The sequence below is a fragment of the Fringilla coelebs genome (genome assembly GCF_963513975.1).
Source record: "Fringilla coelebs genome assembly, chromosome: 4".
NCBI lineage: Eukaryota > Metazoa > Chordata > Aves > Passeriformes > Fringillidae > Fringilla > Fringilla coelebs.
Window position 1 is genome coordinate 59328095 of NC_140032.1, and position 23597 is coordinate 59351691.

The following is a 23597-nucleotide window of genomic DNA, read 5'->3' on the forward strand; positions in this document are numbered from 1 at the left end:
TGGAAATAGAAGCAACAGAAAAAGTGTTTGTATTAAGGTGGCTTAATTTAACCCTTACTTACCAGGAGATTCTCCTGAAAAATCTGGTGCTTGGGCTGAATCTAACGAAGAAACCACACTGACAGCATTTGTTGGAGCACCAATAGCAGCTGTAGAAGAGGAAATGCTTGATTTCTTCGTTGGTACAACAACACTCCTAGGTAAAGATAAAAAGTTAGTAAATTATACTGTATGTGAAGGCTCACACTACTCTGATGCTTTTTTATGCAACCAGCACTTGCATTACCATGTCCTGCAAAGTTCCTTTGCTTCCCTACTTTCTTTTTCAACCATCTTTTGTAGGCAACCTTAACCTAAAGACACTTCACTTGTTGATGGAACACTTTTTTATGTTGCGCTTTAATATCTCATCCACTTCCACGGAACCCCTGACTAAAAGCACAAAGTTAGAAGATCACCAGGATAAGGGCTCAGCAACAAGGCTTTTCTTTGCACCTCAGTTTGCCCAAGATTTGGCTTTAAACTTCAGGCAACTATTCACAAAAGATGTGGCAATATTCAACTTCAAGGTAAATTATCAACACTGAAGGATGCATTGACAGTCTTTTACTCCAGGTACTCTAATGCAGAATAGCGGACTGATTGAAGAAGAATATACCATAGCTAAAAACATCCTAACACATCTGCAGGCACATACAAATGCTCACACATCTCAAAAATAAGCTAAGGCATGAATTTGAGCATATCTTGCCAATCAAGTTTTATTTATATAACAAATGAAAACATTCCTTGGACTTAAGAGAGAACCTCCATATTTTATACAAGCTAAATGTCAGGCCTTAGAGTCAGCATTAAAGACTACATCAGAGGAAAAGATACAAAGTGACAAGTTAGGCATGGAAATTTATCTGACACGTTACAAAGACATGTATTTATGCTATACCAATTTCAATTAAATTGTAGTACTTCATTCCAAATACCTAAAAGGCCTTGTTAAGCATACGTTAAAGGCATTTTTAATTGCAAGTTAGCTCCATAAACATGCAAAACCCCAGCTAATGAGGTAAAGAGTACAGCTGATATATAATGTACTCCCACTGCAGCGCTTACTTTTAATTACCTGGTGTTAACCATAAGCTGAAGATCTTCAACATTCAATTTATTTAATCACGTCTTTTGTTGACGGTAATACAACTACACACTGAAAGTATTCCCTTAATAGCTTTAAAATATTCATTTTCTAAATAAAGTAACTCAGAAACTTGACCTAAATTCAGGTGTGAGAACAACCAAAGAAGTTCTTTCAAATATTTCTAAAATAGTTCTTGCTGGAATGGGGAAAGGAGGACTGCATTTGATTCCCTTCTTCAGTCACAGGATGTCAAAGGATGTCACAGAAGCTAGCCCACGTTACTGATTAAATCAGCTCTCCTCAATGGCCAGAGTAGGCAGGCACCATACTTGGAGGCAGTACATGCCACATCATTATAAGGGTGACTGCTAATGTTAACTAGTCACTAAAAAAATAGAAGCAACAACACCTGAGCCCCAAGGCAAGAAACTGTGCCTAAACCATGAATTTTGCTCATATGTTCACGTCTGCTTCCCTGAAACATGAACAATGGGCAAAGAAATAGGTCGTATATTTAGAGTGCTTTTAAAATTATTGTCATATTACCAACTAATTTTCCACCATGCAGGTATAAGAAGGGGGTCTCTCACTCAAGATTCTGTGTCATGCACTGCCTGGACATTGCTCCTACAATTCTATAACACACACTGAAACCCCTGGACAGGGTTAGGAAATGAATACAAGTTTATAGAGTACAAATGCACCCACATACAGTAAACTTTGGACATTTTTCCAATCTTAACAATTCAGCACTGAAACCCAGGTATATTCCTTCAGAGATTTTAAGTCCTTTCACTGTACAGATATCAATGCAATTGATATATTAATCAATAATATTAAACCTAAAAATGTATAACTTCTCATTATAAATATGTGTCTATTCAGGTGGATTCCATGAGACCTTGGTGCATGATCTGGAAAAATTTATTTGCACACCAAGTTAATAATCATCCATTTGCTGTTGACTAATAGAAACACAATTATATTGGATATAATATATTGGATTTAGGAGAATGTTTAGTGACAAATTTTAATGCACATATAGATGGAAGTTGTGCACACATGGGTTGTGTCTGTTCAAAAACATATCATTCATGTAAATAATTTTAAATTAGAAAACATCAAATTACCTTGAGGGTAAAAGCAAGTCCTTTAGAGAACCTTTCTGCTTCCAGGGCTAATAGTCAATCATAATTCTTTCAAAAATATCAAAACAGAATGGGTGTGTCCTCTGAATGCCTATGAATGTTGTAGTTTTACTCTCTGACTCTACTAAGAGCCCCAGGAACTACAAAACAGGTGGTATTTAAGTCATAAAGAATACGCCAGAACCACACTTTAAAAAATAAAATACACCCAAGGCAGAATTTTGACCAAAATAAAATTCAATATTAGATAAGACCTATTACAGATGAAAATCAAGAAATTAATATGCTGAAAGCATTGAGAAGGAGTTTTAGAAGAGCCTCAGCACTTCTAAAAGCAGCTCCTCACAGGGCAAGTGACAGCTCTGGAACTGCACAGGACCAAGGATGCCTGGCCTGGAGCAAGGATGGCCGTGTGCAGACAGATCTGTTACCTTAACAGTGCTCATCTGCAGCCAGCAATGAGGGCAGGCAAAAGAAATCCCAGCTCCAACAGCCTTCTGGCACAACACTACAGATTATCAGTCCTGCCTGTAAACTCCTACTGACCTTCAGTGTGCTGAGGTGGAGCTGTACTGAGGGATTAGCTTCAGCAAGTTGTCAGAGTCTCTACAGCTACCCAAGGAGAGGTGCATTCAAGCAAAGGAATTAAGACTTTTTTGAGTTTTTCCCCCTGGACTGCAACAGACAGCAGTAAATGACCAGAACAGTCCCTTGTGCCTTTTCAGATCCTTTGTCTATCTCCTCACCTTCCAAACTGTACAAGTTTGGGAATACATGTATAGCTGCTACTCTAACTTTCAGGAAACCACTTTACATGAAGTATACTAAAAAAGGAACTACATTCTAACACTCACTTCCAGTATAATTTTCAGAATCTACCAATGGCATTCACTACAAGAAAGATACTCAGATAACCAGCACCAGAAATCTGGCACTTATTCTATTCACAGCTGTAAAGCAGAGCTGCTACTTTTATTTTTTCTTAATTACCCGATATCATTCCTCTTGCTTTGATTCAAGGTATAAAAACGAACAGGTATCAGACTTTGAAATCTAAGAGAATGTGCTACCTTATAAACAGGACATAGGGAAGTGCCTGAGTATTCCAGTGGCACCACATGCTTCAAACAAGAGACACCAACTCTCACAAACTTTTCTGAGAGATACACGTTGTTTACTATACCTCACTGAAACAGAACCTCTAGCTTTTAGCTAAAGAATAGGACTTCAACAAATCTACTTCATAAATTCAACAGCAAAAAGGTCCTGTTGGACCTTGTACCCTTAAAAGAAAAGAGAGGCTTTGAACATCTCACTGTAGAGCTCAGACTACTTCTGAACAGAATTTATTTTAGATAGTGATCTGGAACAGTCAACTGAAATTACTGCTATTTTTGAGCCAAAATAAAATAAACAGTATGTCTGGTAAGGAAAGAAGGTCCCTTCCAAGAGCTGTGTCAATCTCATGCACACAGCCAAAAGTGTTGCATATTGTTTAAAAGCACGATACAAGAAAACCCCAAATTGTGAATTTTCCTCGTCTTCTGGTCACTTGCCATGGCCTTCTGATGCAAAAATCCTTGAAGGAGGTCAAGAACCACAAACCAAAACACCCAAGTATCCTGATATACTGACTTTCTAGCTGTGCACTGCTTCAGTACTGGTAATGTAACATTTATTGCCATGGATGTCTTCCCTTTCAACAGGGCAACTGACCAATGTTACAGGCGCAGGATTTGCTTTAGGAGTTTCCACTTCCAGGCCTTCTTCAAAGACATGAAAGTACAGCTCAGCAATCATGTACAGATATTCATATTTACCACATACTGGAAAAGCAAGCTAAGATTTTTGAAGCATAAACATCAGTAATGTTTCTTTATTTACATTCTGAAATTCTTATATTTTTTCCTTCCTTGATATTTTCTTTGAATATTTAGGTGGAATTGCACATGTGTTCCAAAGAAATATTTTTCCATTCATTACCAGTGTTCCTTTGTGTTCTTCTTTTGAAAGATTATTTAAATGTTAATATAAGAAAAATGAATGCAACTGGCATAAACAATGCGAGACAGCAGAAAATTGAGTTAAAATATTGTAGTAAATAAACTACATAGAAAACATGAAGTGTTCAGCATACTATTAAATCAAGTAAATTTGTCAGAACTGTCTTAAAAATTAATGTGCTTTCAGCTTCCCTTAAATAATAGGGCACTTGCTTTTAAAGAGCACACAGATAAGACAGTCCTTTTTCTGTAGCTAAACAGATAAGTGTTTTCCCAAAAAGTTAAGTATTGCTACACATATGAAAAAATATTCATCAACAAGCTGCTTTATATTCTATTTCCTCAGATCTACAAAAATATTTTGCAAAGCATCCGTAATCATGATTAATTTTATCAGAATATGCACATTAAGCAACCTCACACAGAGGCAGAGGCTTCATGTGGAAAAAAGTATTAATACATTTTACTCCTTAACATTCACATCAATTAAATTCTATTTATGGGTTACACTTGTATATTAAAACATCCATTATATAAAGTTTCAGCTACAGGATAAATAAAATTTTAAAACTGCACAAAAAATATGCTTACGGTCTCTTGCAAAGAGACCTCAAGCACCACAGTAAGAACAACACTTGAGCTTCCTCATTTACATGACTATATTAGATGTTTGTCTGTTTTCATTTAAAATCAAATATTTAAGGTTTAGAATAAGAATTTACAGCAGGGGAACTGATAAACATAGGCCAGGCATAGTGAGAACCAGCCACCATAAATACATCTTAGCCAGAAGGTCAGTGTGTTATTAGTCCCAATTATGCTGAAGTGTAAGAAGTCTTCGTGTTGCAGACAATTATTCACTGGTGAATGAGCACAGACCACTGGGCTGAACACTGACTTCCATCACAGACAAAGGCTTACGCAATAATGATCTGTTCTGCCAAATTCCATAAGGATTTACTTATTGAACCCTTCCCTGGTTTCAGTTCACTGATTCTTCTGTTTCAATATAAAGATAGAAAATACCTACAGCTCCTAAAATTTTAGCCTTTTCCCAAGTATTTACTTTGCATTAAGTTGGCCAGTGCCCATTTCATTTTAAATATATTTCAAGTATACAAATTTTCCTTGGGTGCAAGTCAAATATTCCTAGTACAACATGAAGCAGCCCAAACTGATGACCTCACTGTAATTTTAAAATACTTACATGAGCTCTGATTTCTCTCAACATACAAGAATTTATACAGATTTAATTCTTCGGGTTTTTTTAGCACTGAAAAGCAATGCAGGTGACACAGGATAATGGTTTTAATTCAAAACCAAAAGGAAATAGCCTTGTTCCAAGCTGCCAAAACAATGGCCACTGCAAGACTCCTGTGCAAAGAGCAAAAGACCAATAAAGAGGATCAGAGACTTACTTTTACCTCTATTTTGTGAGCCAGGAAGGCAGCCTGCCATGTCAGTGTCCTTCTATGGGCTCTACTGTCTGTGGATAATACCCATTGTCTTATGTCTCCCTTGAGATATCCAAGGAGAAAGGAAGAACAAGAGACTCTCAAAACCATGAGAGATCAGAGAATGCAGGGAGGGGAAGAGAAGATATGATAGAAAGAATACAATCAATTTTGCAAGAGAACTTTAAAATCAGCTTGGCAGGGAGAAGACTTCAAATGGTTTGCCTCTTTGGTCCCTGCAGAATGCAAATTGTTGGTGTGTTGAAAGAGCTGAGCTTTCCATCACAGCACATGTGCCTTTATCTGAAGATTCCCCATTCTCCTATTCTGTCTCCACCAACACTTGGCAGGTTTAATCTTGTCTAAAAATAGTTTATTCTTTTTGTATTGAAGGCCCAAATCAATGAAGTCTAAGATGTATCCATTCCATATAAAAAGGGACTTGGATGAAATTTAACTGAAATTACCACAACCAACTACTACAAAGGCATATGCACACCACTGACTGACAAATGAGTAAACACAGGCTCAGCCAAACTAAGCAGCTTACAGACGATGTTCCAAAAAGATAAACAAGGTTATTAACATATCTGTTCTGCAAGTTGCAGCACAGCTGCAGATTTAAGCTCTATGGTACAAGATCATGATTTAAGAAGCCATATTCCTCTGAACCCTCATCATCAGCCTCCCATAATGACATGGTTATTGAATGTTTCCACAAAGAGCAGCAGAAACCAGGAGAGACTGAGGTTTTATTTTAAAGCATACAGTAAAAATGGCAAGTGATAGGTTATGGGTTTTATTAGACTAACTGAAGAGAAATGTCATCTCTCTTTTTATCCCAAGCTTTGGTTATTTTTATTTCCACTTTATTTGAAATTGCTTGCATTACTACCCTCCTCTTTTCCTACACTATTACTACTAAATAAGAAAACTGCTGGTTTAGGGATGCACTGAAATCAGAACATTAATTCATGTCCCTGTGGATCTTGGGAAAAAGCCAATGCAAGTCTTGAACTTTATCATGATAAACCCCTGGCACCCACTAATCACAAGATTGTATCTTCCCATAAGATAAGGGGTGGATTTTTGGCATGGGAATGAACACATACACCTAGCTGTTTCCAAAGGCTTGCAACCTGGCAGCCTTTCAGTAAGGTTTCACTCACATAGCTGTTACTGTATACTCTCCAGCTATGGCTGGGAAGTTGATAATCCTTAAGATATGAGGAGAGTTTTGATTTCTGACACAGCATTCCTGAGATAAATGGAGGATCAGAGAGATGCTTTGAAATTCCCAGAGATACCCCACTGGTAAACTGCTACATGGGAACAACTTTTAACAAAGTGCTTTTAAAAAAAAAAGAAAAAAAAAAAAAACAGAATTTTTGTTTGCCATCAAACAATATATTAAATGTAAACCAGACACAGAAAAGAAGAAAGCATCCCAAAGTCTGTTTTCCCAAAAAATAAATTTCACAATGTAACTTAGTATTTTTTCCTATCACAGAGATGAGATCTATTATTTCGAACTCAAATCCAGTTTTTTATAAAAAGTGGTTTTTTATCCCTGGCACAGTTTCTTCCTCCTGTGGTGCCTAGGTGTCATTTCAGAGCACAAACGTGTATTTTAAGCAGTCTCACTACATAAAGTCACCTTCAAGTGGCCATGAAACTTGTCTGTCCATTTAACTTTTAATGTTTCGTACACAGTTATTTCCTCTTTTTAACTTTAGTTAATAACATGCTGACAAAATATTTTATACTACTTCATGATTTTTTCCTCATGTATTTAGCCCCACCTACTAAACAAAAAATCTTTGGAAAGTAATGCCCACATATTATCACTCTGGAGCAGCCCAGACAGCTACATAAACACTACAAAATTCAGCTCTTCTGTTCAGAAGCACAGTGCTGTCTACTGCTTCAACCTATGCACCCTCTTCATTCCCCCATATATATTCCTTCATCAGACCACCTCGTTTTGAGCAGCAAGGCAATAATTTGGCACCAAAGTTAAGTCAAAGAATATTAAGAGTTGTTACAAATGGCTGGCACTTTGGAGGTGGAAACAGAAGTGTCCATTGTGCAGTGGAAAAGTAAAAGACAGAACAGCAAGTAATTCAACTTTTTGGTAACTTGCTTTATAAAACACACCACAACTTAAGGGGGTTTTTTGGCCATTTTTTGCGTGACTCTGTAACTATACAGGAAGAAGAACACAGAACTGCAAGTGACAGAAGGGCTGCTATCAATGCCTGCTATTTCATTAGTGTACATGTTATCAAATTGTACAGCTTCCTCTGATAAGGTTTTGTAGGTGTAATCTACCTATGTCAGCCATCAGGGCTGCACGTGCCCAATTACTTCCCATCTAGTTAGCCTCCTGTACACCAATTCAAATCACCACAAGCACCACAAACCTTTGGTGTCCACAATAGCTAAAAAATAATTGATAAATGCAATAGTCACTTTTGTACCAGATATCCAGACAAATGTTATTTGGGTGGCTGAAACCATGCCACAATTTATACTAAGAATTTCACAAGAAAAAAGCATTATCACAGACTTAAACATTATGTTATTTGACATCAATTGCCCACTTGTAGCAAAGAGCAATGAGAGGCCTTGAAGGGGAAGTGCCAAAAGAACTTGGGCAGCAGTGGGGAGAGAGTTGTGGCAAGTTCTAACTCAGTGTCCCCCTTCTACCAATTTCCCCCTCTGCCTGCATCCTCCTCCTGCTCCCAGAAAAAGTCCTCCTGTTCAGCATCACAAGGAGAACACAGTATTCACTTTGAGACAAGAGCCCAAATGCTGGCACACCCCATCTGTGTCTCCTCTGGCCAGACACCACTGTCTCTTCCCCCAGCAGTGATAGGGCAGTCAGTGTGAGTGGAGCAGACAGGCAGTGACAGCTGCACCCACAGCCCTGGCACCACTGCACTTCTCTTGTGGGACAGCTGGTATTGACAACAAGGCAGCCACAGACTGCAAAGACATCAGAGCCAGAGGAAGCTCAGGAATCAGCAGAGGATCAGATACTGGTACAGTGACAAGGGGATCCCCTTGCACCAGACTGACTGCAGGACTTCTGGAAATACCCAAGGCTTTCCTCGAGGCAGGAATGCAAGTGTTACAGGATTCTTTCTTTCCTTTTTTGTTTTCTTTGCAGCTGTTGGGAATCCTGAAACGGTAAAAGGCACTAAGTCTAGTAAAAGAGAGTTTGGTTTACTATGCTTGGGAAAAGATAAAGAGCTAATGAGACTGAGACACAAGGAACACCAAAATTATTATCAGGAAAGAGTGACTTCATTCTAAAAGGAAAAAAAGCAGGGATTCTCCATTTTGAATGCACTGCAGCACTTGCATATTAAGAAACGCAGAAATTTATTACAATGAAACAAAAAGCTGTTAGAATAAAGCAAGTCTAGCAGCTTAGGGATAATACCTACCCAATAATGAAAAGAGTTAAAGTAGGCCTTTGGCACCAGAAGGCAGAACACACATCTATTTTCCTAAATGAATGTGGGAATATTCTCTAGGTAGAAGGACACTAGATGATTACTCCATTGTTTTTGAAACATTTGTAACTATTAGTAAGCCAGTATTCTTTTGCAGGCCCACAATAACAGAGACTAGATACAAGACTGTGATGAATACACCTGCTAATCTACATACCATTATTTTAAGCTATTTAATGTCTGTTTTGTTTCTTGAGTTCTTTAAAGCCAACTAAATATGAACAGCAGTCCTCATCTGCCAGGGCTACACTTTATAGTTCTGTTTTCCTGTTTTTTACAAATACCTTTAGTAAAATCAAACTTTTAAGTATTTCAGATGTTACATTACCTGTCAAAGGAATGGAACTGCACAGGCTGCTCAGCAGCTCCATCACCAAGAACTCCAAGGAAGGCTGGTGGCAGAAGGGCAGCATCCACTGCAGTCCCATCAGCTGGTGTGCTCACCAGGCTTCTCAAAATGTCCTTCACATTGACATTTTTTGCAGCTGGCACAGAAGCCGCAGATTTACTCTCTTCAGTTCCTGTCTCACTTCCACCCTCCTGAGATTTATTGACTTCTAATGAGAGTGTGCACAGGACTTCACTGACTGCATCTGGGCCTGCACTAACACTCAGTGGTGCTTCAGCAGCACCACTCAAACTGTTTGTTTGTGCTAGAGTTGCTTCCTCCCCAAGACCAGAATCCCTTCTTTGCATGGATGCTGGTTTTTCTGAATCTTCAGTAGAGGCTGAAGCACCAAGAGCAGCAGATGGCTTTTCCACAACTGTTCATACCAAAAGGACAAAAAACACATTGTAAGGTCATTATTAATGGAGAAGCATTCACAACATTGGTCCTAAAGAAGATTTCTAAAGCTTTTTAAACCAAGTTATTTCATTTGGCAAAATAATTAACAGTTCACCTGCAGCAGGAGTCTCATTATTTTCATTTTCTGATTCCTTGAGTGACTGGCTTTGGTTTGGTGGTCGCCTTTCATTCTGGGGTTCCAGTATATCTCTGTATTTCGAAACCATGAGCACAGAAATAAAATATACAACAGCCAAAGCCAAAAACTGAGCCTGTTTACTATCCTCCTGTAAAAAACAGACACACACAGATTTTTCCATTACAATTTCAGCAGCATGTTTATTTTTTCATGAAGTATGCTCAGCACTACCGTAAACATACCAAGATGAAGCTGATATGTCAGCAATAGAAGAACAATATTCTCTAGTCACAGTCTGTCTCAGCTATAAAGCTAGGCACAGTTAGTCTCACCTATAAAGCTAAGCCCTTGTATTCAAGTGGCACTAATCCTTTCATTTTTCATTTAATTGACAACTTTGGCTAAGGTTGGGTGTTTTGATTTCATGTTTTAAATTAGTGTAGGGTCTAGGGTCCCCTTTGTTCATGGGTGTTTCTTCTATTTCCTCAAAAATGCCAAGATATTAACAGCATTTGCAAGGCAAGCATACTCGACATAACTGCAACATATCAATGAAGGAAAAGGAGCAAATTCCAGAACAAGTGTCAAGGTTTTATTTCATTATCAGATAGTCCAGATGGATGTAATCTACTCTGTATCATTTAAACAAGAATTGACCAACATGCATTTGCATTACAGCGGGAACTTTATGAAGAGATTTTAGGAAAACCTTGAAAACAAATCTTAATAAGAACTATGCCAGGTTCCTCCCCAGAGTACTCAATCCTTCCTAGTGAAAGAGGGAAAACTGGAGATTAAGATTTAGTCTAAGCCTGTCCCTTTTGGCTACCAAAGGAAAAAAGCTTCATACACTTTTGGGTCACAGGAGAATGGAGTATTTGGATCCTCACTTACTAATCAGTAAAAAATGAGTGTTTGGATTTTTTTACCCCTCATTCACATCAGGGCTCAGGTAACATTCAATTTTGTCCTCTGAGAAGTTCAAGAAACTAAGTTACACTATAAAGCTCATTCTATCATGATTGTACTGCCCATCAAAGCTCCTTATCCCTTGAAGAACTCTTTAGTAGGTTATTCTGGGAGATATTTATGAGAAACTTTCTATTAAGAACAGGTAACATAGGTGGATTCTATCTGTTGCACTAAAAAAAAACCCTATCTTCCCCTTGGCTTGACCCAAAATGTTAACTTTCATAGAATAATCAGTGTGAGATTGAGGAAAGCCACCTACAATGGTAAGGATTGTAAAGAATTTTCTTGAAAGATGAATATTAAGACAGTTTCTAACTGTACTTAATAAAGTGATGATCCAGTGAAGTAGAACTGTCCCTTCCTTATTTTTTCAGCTATGTTTGAAGAACTGCTTGAAATAAGGCCCATGTAACACTCTAATTAATGCTACTGGTGGGTAAATGGATTCCATCAGAGTTCCTGCTGTAGAACCCATACATTCAAATTATGCCACTCCTTGTAAGTGCTGAATACAATGTATGCAAAAAAAAAAAACTGCATGCAAAAAAAAAAAAAATTAGATGCAAGTGTAAACAGCTCAAACAAAAACTATTCCCAACCAGATCTTCTAAGTCTACTTTTCCCACACAGCTCAACACCTTAGCCAAAAAGCAGAGCTATTGCCCCATTTTATATTTATTGGGAAACAGAGCCAGATGGATTAGATGTGCAAAAAAAGCAGAAGTTGTGAGTGGGTATTGTTTTGATAGTTTGTTTTAAAGAAAAAGGTTCACAAAATGTGTTTGAAGGAATCCTTAGGATTACTTTAATTGCCACCAGTATGGAAGAGTCACTTCCTGTTACTCTCTTGCACACTGATACTGACGTAATGGTTGAAAGAAGCTTCCTTCAATCAATAATTACTGTAAAGATAAAACTCAAAATCCTTCACTTTTCTGGACAGAAGAAAAAGTGACTGTATAAATCATTACATATGCTAAACAGTCCAATTATTGTAAACTAAGTTTCGGTGTCCAGGCTGTGGCCACCAATGACTCACAGCCATTATAGCTGGTGTATTTGCTTACAGAGGTGGTTTTTTTCAAGCAATCAATCTCAATTTCCTCAATATCAGCTATAAAGTTGCTGACACAGGGCAAAGATATTTTTAGTCAATTCAAGACCAAAAAAACATATGCATACTTACGGCACAGGCACACAAATTGGCTCCTCTGAGGGGAAGTAAAGGAATTAGAAATGACCTCTAATCTCTAATTAGCTAGAAGAATGTGACTTCTTCAAAATGTACAAACATGTTTATGATACATAAATAGCTTGTCTATGAACATATTTGTACTAAACACAACGGAATTAATATACAACCAGCAGAATTCCACATCATCAATTCTCAGGAATACAAAGAGCCAGATCGGGAGACAGTTGGGTTTCACCTCTCCCTCTTTCCAATCCCAAACACTGCAACAGCTGCAGAGTATTGTAAGTTCCTAATTACTGTGAGCAGTATTCCCTTTTCGTACATCCATTTTAGCCAAACTCTGTAACACAGAGGAAGCATTTAGCAGAGACAAGCAGAAATGCAGCTACAAAGAAAAGGACATCATTGACTTACTATATCTCTGAACACTACTGCTCGGAGGCGATTAATATCCATATCCTGCAGAAGTCTGTCATGGTCTCGTATTGGAGAAATGCCACCAGTCACAATGTCCACTGGACTCTATAAAAAAAACCAATTGTTTAAGATCCTGTGTTTAAAAGCATTCTACCAAGAATCATTAAGTGTGTGTAATCACCCACTCTGTGTCGTGCTGTCATAACTAGAGCAGAAAGATCAGATATGCATTTCATCTTTAAAGGAGAAAAATATCTGGTCATTTCTTTTGACAGATTTAATTTCCAGCACTTGTACCACCCCGCTTCAGGTCTGTTAAAATATCAGTGGTGCAGGTGCAAATTTAAAAACTTATCTCTCTGTACAGACTAATCATTATTGACTTCTGTGTTTCTGAATGTGGTCTTAAACTTGCCTTTGCTGCAGACTTTCCTGATCCTATAAAGCCTTGCACTGCCTTTTGGTTCTTCCCAGTGTCTCCAACAGGCTTCATCTGTGCATGCTGCTGGCACTCCAAGCAATTTCTTACGGCTACTGCACATACTTGAACGGAAAAGAAATGTTAAGAGATATTCTGAGAAACAGTATTCCTCTATACTCCCTTACAGAAATGTATAACACAATTCTGTCTACCACTTAAAACTAAAAAGCTGACACACATCAGTAAAATACTTTGCTTCTGTAAGTTTTAGACAGTTGCAAACCAATGCTCAAAATTCTTTAATAATTTATAACTAATAATGAATGCTAAACTATTAGAACACATATGCTGTATCTAATGGATACTTCAAAGTGAGTATCCCTCACTGCAGCTTTACCATGCATATAACCAGAGGGTGAGGACAGCTAAATGTCACAAATTCGCAAGGGAGAAGACAAGTGATACACCAGTGAAACAAATGGTAACATTTGCTTCACAATACTCTGTTACTCTTGGACTAAATGTTCTGAAGTTACACAACTGTTTGGGGTTTTTTAAGCTGCACATTTTTGACCTGTTTCATCTTCTAATACTTATTTTCAAAGGAAAAAAGAACTACCCCACCTCTATACCTCTATACCATAAATCTTGCTCTACCTGCACAAAGTTTGAATTGCCTAGAAAGGGAGAGGAGGGCTAGTTACGGTTGAGGCTCTGAGCTGCTCTGGCACTCATGCAAATCAAACTTTTCATTACAAAAAGTCTTACAGCATGCAAGCTGAAGCATGAATTCTCTCCTCCTGTATTAACTACCTGGACTCTGCTATGATCTCATATGTCCTCATTTTCAGAAGATTAGTTACATTCTTAGGTAACTGATCATTTTCTTTCAATCCAGTTTGAAGCGAGCATACTGTAATAATCAGATACAATTAGTGCCCAATTTGAGCCCTTCAAAAATTTACACTTCTAGTTTTCACCATGCCTTCATATACTGACCTTCAAGTGTTAAACCTCTTACATAAGTATTGCAAAGCTTCATTTTTTTATATAGTACAGGATTACTTTTCTTAAAGCTGCTATATTCTCAGCTTGATTATTGGGGGAACTTTGGCAAAAGAAATATCCTCATGGATAAAATGAAAACAGGCTACCAAACTTAATCTATATTATTTAAACTTTTAGAGATTAATATGTATATATGCATTGCAGAATACAGTAAAACTGTTTAAGATCTTAATGTTTGATTACATTTAATCTTGATTTAGCGAACAGGAACAAAAATAAAGCTAACAGCTGCTAACTGCTTAACTGCAAACTTCTATGGTCATTAAGTGGCTTTATTTGCTTACCCAGACGAAGACATTGTCGCAGAATTCCTCCAGATGACATATTTTTCTCAGACTCAATTTCAGTGAAACCAAGAGAGCTTGCAAAAATTAGCACATCCACAAGGTTGATTAATCTCTGTAGAAATGTTAAAGATGCTTCTACTGAAAGTCCTTGAGTTGGCTCAATATTCTCCAATTCATGCTAAACAGGGAAAAATTGAAAGCAAAATTTACTTCTTCACAAAGACAATATTCCTGCACGCTAAATGAAGAAAAATGTGTGCTGGAAGTCCACTGTCAGTCACATTCAAAAGTAATAATTACTCATATTCTAGAAACAATCATTAGTATTGGGATTTAATCCCATTCCAGACCACTGTGGGGCAACAAAGGCAGGAAACTTTTTTATGTCTTCAGGCAAAGAAGGCAAGCACCTAATTTATCTTAGGGAAAAGTGTGGAGGCAGTAAAGGGAGGAGAGAGATACCTGTGGAAACCCCACTTGTATTTCCATTTCCCAAAAGGACAGATATAATAATTAATACACTCCATAAAGAAAGACAACCTCCCACAAATGAGGAATTTTTAAATAAAAATGGAATCTCTTACAGTAGCAGATGTGGCAGCAGAAAGCAATGGCAAGATACCACCACAGGCCATGATCATGTTGTCCATCATTTGAGAGATGAGGTGGATCGTGTTGTGCACAAACACCACATTGTCACTGCTATTCACAAAGTCCATCACAGTTTTTGTAGAATGGCTGTCCAAAAATTTTTAAAAAAAAAAAAAACATTCAGAATAGAGCTTTATTTTTGGGGTATTTTAAAATATTTCTGGTTTTGCAAAACTAAAACCAGACATTTAGCAGCAGGGAAGTAAATAACACATGACTTAAGGGTCAAATTACATGTCTTTTCTGTTCATAAACTGCTCAAGATGACAGGTTGCTAAAAACACCAAGATGATTGCTAATCCTCATTTGTATAAAGATCCCTTATAGGCTGATCTATGACTGCTTGCTAGCAAGAGTCACTATATCAGGAAACAGAATAAAGTCTCCTGGAATAGTGAACTTAAAGATTTGAACTTAAATCTTTAGAAAGCTAAAGGAAATTCTAAGGATTTCTCAAAGAAATTAAAAATCAACAAAGCACAAAAACTTAGACAAAAACTTTCCAAAACAGAGACTAAAATATATTTATATTTTAGCCATGTCTGATGATGACCAGATAGGTTAACTTCAACATATCCTAAAATTATAGTCAGACAAAAATTCACTTCAGTTTAAATTGTTTGAATCAATTATCTACACTATTTCTTCATCCTGACATTCCTTTTTATCAGGTCAGAACACCTATATGGTTCAATTTAAATTCAACACTCACGACTACAAGCTAACAATGGACTCCCCTCTTATTTGAGTTATTAAACCTTAAAATTAAATTGCAGAATTACTGCTGTTCTCAAAGATCTTCATGATTACATTCCAGAGCCCTGTTAGAAGTTAATCTTCGAATTAACATCATTGGGCTCACAGAACCCTATCAAAGCAGCAAGGTGTGCAAATGCAGAAGCAAGACATACTATTTTGGATATATTATCTTTCTTATCCACATTTAGATAGGAAGACACAGGCCCTTAAATACATCAGGAAAATTAAAATCTTAGTTGAATAAAAATCAACAGCAAGACTGCCACTGACTTATACGTAGCCAGGAATTCAGTCCAAAACTCTGTGCAGGCCCTGAACCAACACACAGTTATGTCTGTAAAGAGTCTTTAAAAAAAAATCTGAGAATAATTTGGTGTAGGTCACAAAATAAGTCAGGCTATTGAACAATGAGTAAAACACCAGATGTCCATGAGTCTAAGTCAATGAGTCCCTTATAATTGAATCCAGTCTGGATCATTCCACATCAAGCACAGGATGTACCTTCTCCACATCTGAATATCTGTTTCTATGGAGAAGAGCAGGTCTGTGAGCAGGCGCTGGTGCATCAGTGACCACTTGAACTCGGGAATACGGAACACAGCTGACCTCGTGTCCCTCCTCTGCCCATCCGATGGAGCAGCCAGCTCCTGTCCTGAGGAAACCTGCTGCCTTGAGGGCTGAATGCATCATTTGCAGACAAAAAAGAAAAAACACAAAACCCACACTCTGGTTAGTAGTTCCCATGGCACACACTGAAATGCATCTAATAGACTCGAGATTTTGGATATCCAACAAGTCTAGACCGTGTACATGGTTACATGGTTCCAAATAAAGCTAAAACTATTACACAAATGCTATTTAATGGACACACCAAACTATACTACAAACAAAGCTATAGCTGCACTACCACACCTGCCAGTCTAAGCATTTACAGGCAGCCACCCAACCTTACCAGGGGGGGAGAATATGTTGTTGTAGACAGTGGTTTTCCTCCTTTAAGGAAGAATGGTGCAGATTGAAGAGCATCCATTAGGAAGTATCTCTGCAGAAGGGAAGGACTCAGAAATATGACTATTTAACCATTAAAAGCTGGATTAGAAACTAAAAACTAGAGGGTGGAGCACTGCAGCACACAACAGAGCCTAGTCTTAATTTATACTTGTACAAAAAAGGTAGAATGACATGATGTAGTGACAAACCTATCAATATTTATAGTTTAAAACAGCTGAGGTGAAGTATCCATCTAGCCAAACACTCAGTTTATATCAGCATTCATACATGGATGTACAAAAATCTTGGAGAATTCTCAGTACATAAATTAAAAGAATAATGGCTATTTTAACCCAGGGTTAAAAGTATTTTATAGATAACTCACAAAAATCACACACATGATGATCCCCAGAATGTATAGGAATGCTTTCTCAAAAAAGTCATTTAAAAAAACCTTCCTTTTATTTTTAAGCTAGATGGATGAAGGACAGGTAGAATTTACCTCAGGCATGGATCTGGGGGGCAGAGGTGCTTCTAGACATGTGTTAGCTTTCAACTCCAGTCTTTCTGTATCTGATGCAACACTGGAAACATCAAGCTTGGCAATTCTTTTGTCAGAGGCTCCAGCAGACTCTGCCATGTGTGCATTTGTGTTTTCCACAGTTTTTTTGGTTTCACTGGTAACTACGTTTCCTTCCTTCAGCTTCTTTTTTCCTGCTGAATCCAGCTGAGTTACTACTTCTGGAACTGCAGAACTCACCGTCTCTGGCAAAGTCAGTTCTTGTTTCTTCTCATCCACACCTTCAGTACCCTCAGACTTTAAAAGCCCAGTTTCCGGTTGCTTCTCTGTTTCTTCCTGCTTTGTCACTTCGCTTGCATTAGAGCCACATTCCTTGCTCCTTTCTGCAAGCTCTTCTGAAGGCAAAGGCAAACTACTTTCATCTTTCAAATCAACAAAGTCATCTTCATCTTCCACCTCTACTGCTGATTTTTCCAGTTCTTCTGGACTTGAGGGAGTTCTTCCTTCCACAGGAGTTTGCATGGCTAAAGAAGTAGCAGTGACAGCAACTGTTTCTTCAACAAGCTCATCAGCTTTGCTAGAATCTTCAATTGCTTCAGCTATTCCAGTACTGATTTCTGAGACACTGGGCTTTACTGTTTCTGCCTCTGGAGAAAATTCCATACAAGGCACTGCTTTTAAATCCTCTGTAGTACCCATATCCTCCCCCTCTAATTCTTCCTTATGATTAGACACTAAATGTGTTTGTTGGCCAACATCTGATGAGTTTTCTTTCTCTTTTTCTTCAGTTCTGCACTCTATATCACCATCAGTAATGCAAGAAGGAGCAGCAGCATTTTCTTTTAACTCCAAAGACTGTTGTTTTCCCTTGGTTTCAGCTTCTTTGCTAATCCCAGAGATTGTTCTTATTGGAGTTGAAGAACATACTCCACTCCCTTCACCTCCTTTCTCTTGGTACTCCTTGTACATTTGGGAAAGACTCTCTTTGTGCATTTCGAAAGTTACCTAAAAGAACAGAGTTCAAAGGACATTAAAAACTATATATTAATGACTGTTTTCTTAAAAAAAAAAGAAAATAAAAATCAATGCTCAAATCACAAATTTATATTGGAACCTGTCCTTTTCATAAAAAAACCCTGCCCATTAGATATCACTTCAACTGACAGCAAGTTTTTCTTACATGTACCTGTTTTTGGTGGCTAAAGGGAAGAAAAGTAAACTCAAGGTCAAAAAACCTCAACTAGCCTGATACAAAGGACATCCTAAGCATAAGACACACAGAATTACCAGATTTGAAAACATTTATTTTTTGTGAAGAGGGAGGCTGTGACAAGTAGCAAAGTTTTCACATCCTTTTAGCACCATTAGTATGCTCAAAAATCCACAAATATACATAAACTTTTGAAACTTTTACACTGAAAAGTACAATGTCACAAAGTGAGAGCACCTAAAAAAGCCAGAATCCTGTGGAACCCCAAATGATACCTAAAATTCCCCAGAGGGCATTTCCTTGAGGGAATGCTATTCACCCCATCTCAGCCTGAGAAAAGCTAGACAAACTGATTAAAGTGAAAAGACTTCTCTGCTCCTTAGCTGAGAATATAATTGTTGTTTCCAGGTATTTTTTTAAAAAATCCAGATAGAAAAATTCTTTATATACACACTAAGAAAACTCATTTGCCCAAATAAATAGCTGTGTTTTAAAAAATAAAATATCACTAGCCTAACTTAAGCTTTTATTACACTGTTATTCAATTTAGTTAATCCATACCGTTTCATTTAGGATTTAGATTTATACTCTGTAACACAAGTGTTTATTTATCTGTAAGCTCAGTTCTCAAAATTTTCCCCAACATAAGCTCCACCTGAGTGTTGTTTCCTTTAAATAATTTTCTGTATCATAAACATTTTCCATAGGCAAAGTAGAGCAGTGCATTCCACTAAATATACAAACACAAATTTTCTTATTCTCCTACATACTCAGCTCATTCATTTGGACCTCATCTAAAAATTCCATGTATATGGTATTCAAAGTGATGATTAGTAACTAGGAATATTTTCCCTTAAGATGACACAGAGGAGTCAAAAAATAATTTTTCAGATTAAAAATATACTAGAAATTACAGTTAACAAATCAGAGATAAGCAAAACAAAAATTCTTTTTGGCAGGTTGTGAGGTCAATATTTAACTTTTTAACATACTATTTTCTCCATCAATCAAGTATATTCAAATACTGCAGGAGCAATACACTATTTTAACATGACCTGAACGATATTATTAATTCAAGTTGACTTAATTGAAATTTTAAAGTCTAGAAACAGAAGTGGGATATCTCACTCTGCTTGTTTAAAAAAAAAAAGAAAAAAAAGAGTCTTCACATACTAGTTTTCATTCAGTTATGTACAAAAAAAAAAGGTGTGAATGATTAAAACTGATTGAAAGTTCATCCAATTATAATGGATCCATAAATTACTTGATTCTAGGGTTTTGCTAAAAAGAGCACATGGGGGGCATTATTACTTTGGAAATACTTTCTGAATTGTACCACAATCAGAATGTCGAAGGCAACACAAAAGAGATCATGCTAATAAGGTGTCCCTTGCGCTTTTCACTTATTTTCCAAAATATGATTAGGCAAAGCTGTTACTTTAGGTCTAATCACTAGTTTTCTGAAGATGGAATCTTAACAACTTGAACTTATCTCCAGCTAACTTTCCCTCTTCACTCTCTCCCTGCTGCTTCCTCCATTTCCAACCTACTAAAAAGCTTTGTTCCAGCAAGGCACTAAAGAGACATTTAACAAATGAAAATGATATTGTCTGATTTCAGCAAAACTTACATGTAATTCTCAGAAAGCACACTGCCCCACAATATTTAACAGTGTGAACATCTGTATTTTCATGCATCATTCCAGTACAAATCTCATTAAACTCATATGTGGGAGTAAAAGCTACCAAGTTTACAGCTTCTCACTTTCTATGAACACAGTCTGTAGGGCTGCCAACTACTTTTGGAGAAATGGGCAGTCAGTTGCATCTCAGTTGGTGCAACTTGAGACCTACTCTTTTGCTATAATGCTTTTTTCTAGTGTGCTACCAAGCCCCATCCCCTTAACAAAAACCTATTGCAGCTCTTGATTTTTCCTTACCAGCCAAATTGATCATATGGTTCACAGCTTTAAGCTTGAAAATTAGTCAAAATCTGTTCTCCATAAGTCAGGATTTTAAGCTTGCTTTTTATTCTCCTCTCTCCCCTCAGAATCCTGAACTCCACCATCTCATGGTCACTGCACCCAAGGCTGTCTCTGACCTCTACATTTCCAACCATGTTGGAATTCAGGGAATATGGTACGGTCAACATATAAAAACACAATGTATGGTACAGGAATGCAATACCATTTCACAACCAATTTCCTCTGAAACCTGGAACAATGTTTTGGAATACAATACAGAGCAATACTGAAAATGAAACTGTGCACTGTGGGATTTTTAATTGCTACCAAAAAGAAATAGAAACAAAGATCAGCAAGAAGGTCAATACTGACAATTTGTCTTCACAAATGGGTAAACTTATGAGCAAATAAATCCAAGCAAAATCTGATAAGAATCTACACTGATTTCAGAACAATGCAAGGAACTGTAAGGAGAGAAATGCTGGTGAAGAAAATGAGGCAGTAGGGAACTAAAGGAAAATATCACTCCCCAAATAAATCCAAAGTCCACTCAACGAGGATAGCAATTTCTACTTTGACCATAAGCATCAACAAGAATTCATGTTACAATGTATTAACTGTCCTTTAAATAAAACTCAAATTAAAATACCAAGGCACAGAATTAGAGAGACCACATGAAACAGTATTTTTCTAGCATCCATTTTGAGTCAGGGAGTTTCTTATATAACATAAGGATACAAATTTCAGAAATTCTGCTTTGTAAAATCCAACTTTTCAACAAGGTTGTATAAACACTTCTGATCAGTGTATCAATCTGTAATTTACTTTGACAGGAAACCAAGAAACTGTGGTACTACAACACAGGCAGCAGACAATTCTTCCCCTACAACTTCTATTACATGACGTGGCATTTATGAAGGACACAAGTACACAAAGACAATCTATACATACAAAACAAAACACCTAAGGCTAACAAAATCAGTACCAACAAAAATGCAAAATAAAGTAGAAATTATGATTACTAAAAGCAAGTGCACAGAGTACATAAAGGTATTAAAGATTAAACACTAGGATCTGCAAGCAGGCAACAATTTACAAGACAACTGCTACCTTGATGAACCTTAAATGTACATAAGTAATTTTTTATTTTCCTTAAGGCATTTGCAACTGTAAGCTGATAATACAAAATTAATTACCAGAAATTGTTCTAAATTAGTGAGCTAAAAGGCCAATCATTAATCTTCACCATCATTTGATGGTTAATCCATAGCTGTCTGCAATGCTTCCCTACGCACCACCAGTTGAAGACACTTGTGAGCTAATAACTGCAGCATTTGCCTTTGCCATTAATTTCAGCTTAATTTGACATCCAACATTTACTAATCGCCAAGGAGAAAAATTAGCATACAACAATGAGAAAGGGTAAGATGATTGACATTTGCATTAAAGAACTTCGAGAAAATATTTTAACTATACGTTATGATTTTTTGCCTTTTTTTTTTCCATTTTCAGGTGGGCAATTTCCTAGAGTAGAGAGAGGAAAGGAATATCTTGCCAGACAGGTCAGACAATTCCTTATAGAGTCTGCTCAGTGCAAACCAGCTCCTGTGCTGGTTTAAATAAACTCTTCATAATAAATGAATAAATTCTCCATAATTCCAAAAAGCATCACAACTTTTTGAATCTTAAATAGGATTTTACTGACCTGCTTTTTCCACCTCTCCTCTACTAACACTAACTGTTTCATAAGTGCAATCCCATCTCCAAACACAAATAGGCCTGTTTAGACAGGAGACACCACTATCAGAGATATCAAAACTAATTTTCAACTCAGCACAGGAAAAGATACAAAGGTACTGCATACCGACCGAAGGACTCTCCGGGCTATTTCTGAGCAGTTCACAGATGAAAGCTAAGCAAAGCAAGTTAAAATATACTTTGCAGGATAAGAGGTTTCTAAAGGAGGAGTCTAAACTTCCACCAGAAACACATTCAATGATGTACAAGGTGGGGGAAACCACTGTTCCAAGATGGTTTCGAGCTCCTGTATCTTGCATTTTCACCTAAGTAGCAAGAGTTCTGCCTTTTTTTTTAAATCATCTTGAGAAAAAAAATTATAGAATCAGAAAACAAGTACTAGTAAATATAATTCATAAGAGTCTGCTTTTCTGAGGGAGAATTTTATGTATGTCGACAGCATTTTACTTCAAATCAAGTCAAGCCATAGCTTACTGTTACAGCATCATACAACAGTAAATTCAAACGGCATACCGAACGTTTATTAGCTCATTTTCACTAAGGAAATTATTGCTTTTAATGAGTTTAAATTGCAAGACACAAGCACACGCAATCATCTCAAGGTATTTTCTCACTATCTCAATCCCTGCCACCATTCACAACAGTTCAAGGGACTGTCAAATCCTATCTCGTACATATTTGATCTTTAGCTATCAACAAAAATATTCTGTAACTAAATTCAGCATTTATCACCCCATTGTTGCAATGCTCAGCAACAGGTTTTATGCACTGCTCACTTCTGTCATCCTTTTCCAGTATCTCCATATATTGTTGGCAGCCCTACAGCAAAGACTCCACATTCCAAATTTCAAAGAACGGCCAGGAGACCTAATGCAGGCCCCACAATGTGAACAGAGGTGGCTGCAATTATGAAGGAGAATTGCTTCAAACTGCAGCAACAGCAAAGAAAGCCACTAACAGTTCTTGAGGCTGCAGACACACGTCCCATCTTCCATGATTTTTTATATGAAGTCATGGAGATGAGAATCTTCTCTTTCCTCAAGTCTTCTTCACTTAGGAAGACTATTTCAGAGCTACTTGCCTCTTCATACACCAGATCTCTCTGCTGCTAATGTTTCTGTAATTCTTCGGTTTGAGAGCTTTGGCACTTAGTAGCAAACCTCTGCTACACTCTTCTTTTAAGGCTTCTCTGTAGCTTTATA

The 23597-nt window shown here is 37.2% G+C and overlaps 1 protein-coding gene across 3 annotated transcripts in view; it reads right to left on the reverse strand.

Annotated features, from left to right (window-relative positions):
- The window catches only part of LRBA (LPS responsive beige-like anchor protein), a 363835-nt gene that overhangs the window by 276483 nt on the left and 63755 nt on the right, over nucleotides 1-23597 (reverse strand). For all 3 annotated transcript variants that reach the window (XM_084204142.1, XM_084204143.1, XM_084204141.1), the window contains 9 exons: nucleotides 17447-18469; nucleotides 16456-16631; nucleotides 15129-15282; nucleotides 14542-14722; nucleotides 13184-13311; nucleotides 12766-12873; nucleotides 10161-10332; nucleotides 9587-10022; nucleotides 63-196 (listed from right to left, as the gene is read on the reverse strand). In XM_084204142.1, the coding sequence (XP_084060268.1) occupies nucleotides 63-196; nucleotides 9587-10022; nucleotides 10161-10332; nucleotides 12766-12873; nucleotides 13184-13311; nucleotides 14542-14722; nucleotides 15129-15282; nucleotides 16456-16631; nucleotides 17447-18469 (2512 nt within the window). The remainder of the gene's footprint in view (nucleotides 1-62; nucleotides 197-9586; nucleotides 10023-10160; nucleotides 10333-12765; nucleotides 12874-13183; nucleotides 13312-14541; nucleotides 14723-15128; nucleotides 15283-16455; nucleotides 16632-17446; nucleotides 18470-23597) is intronic.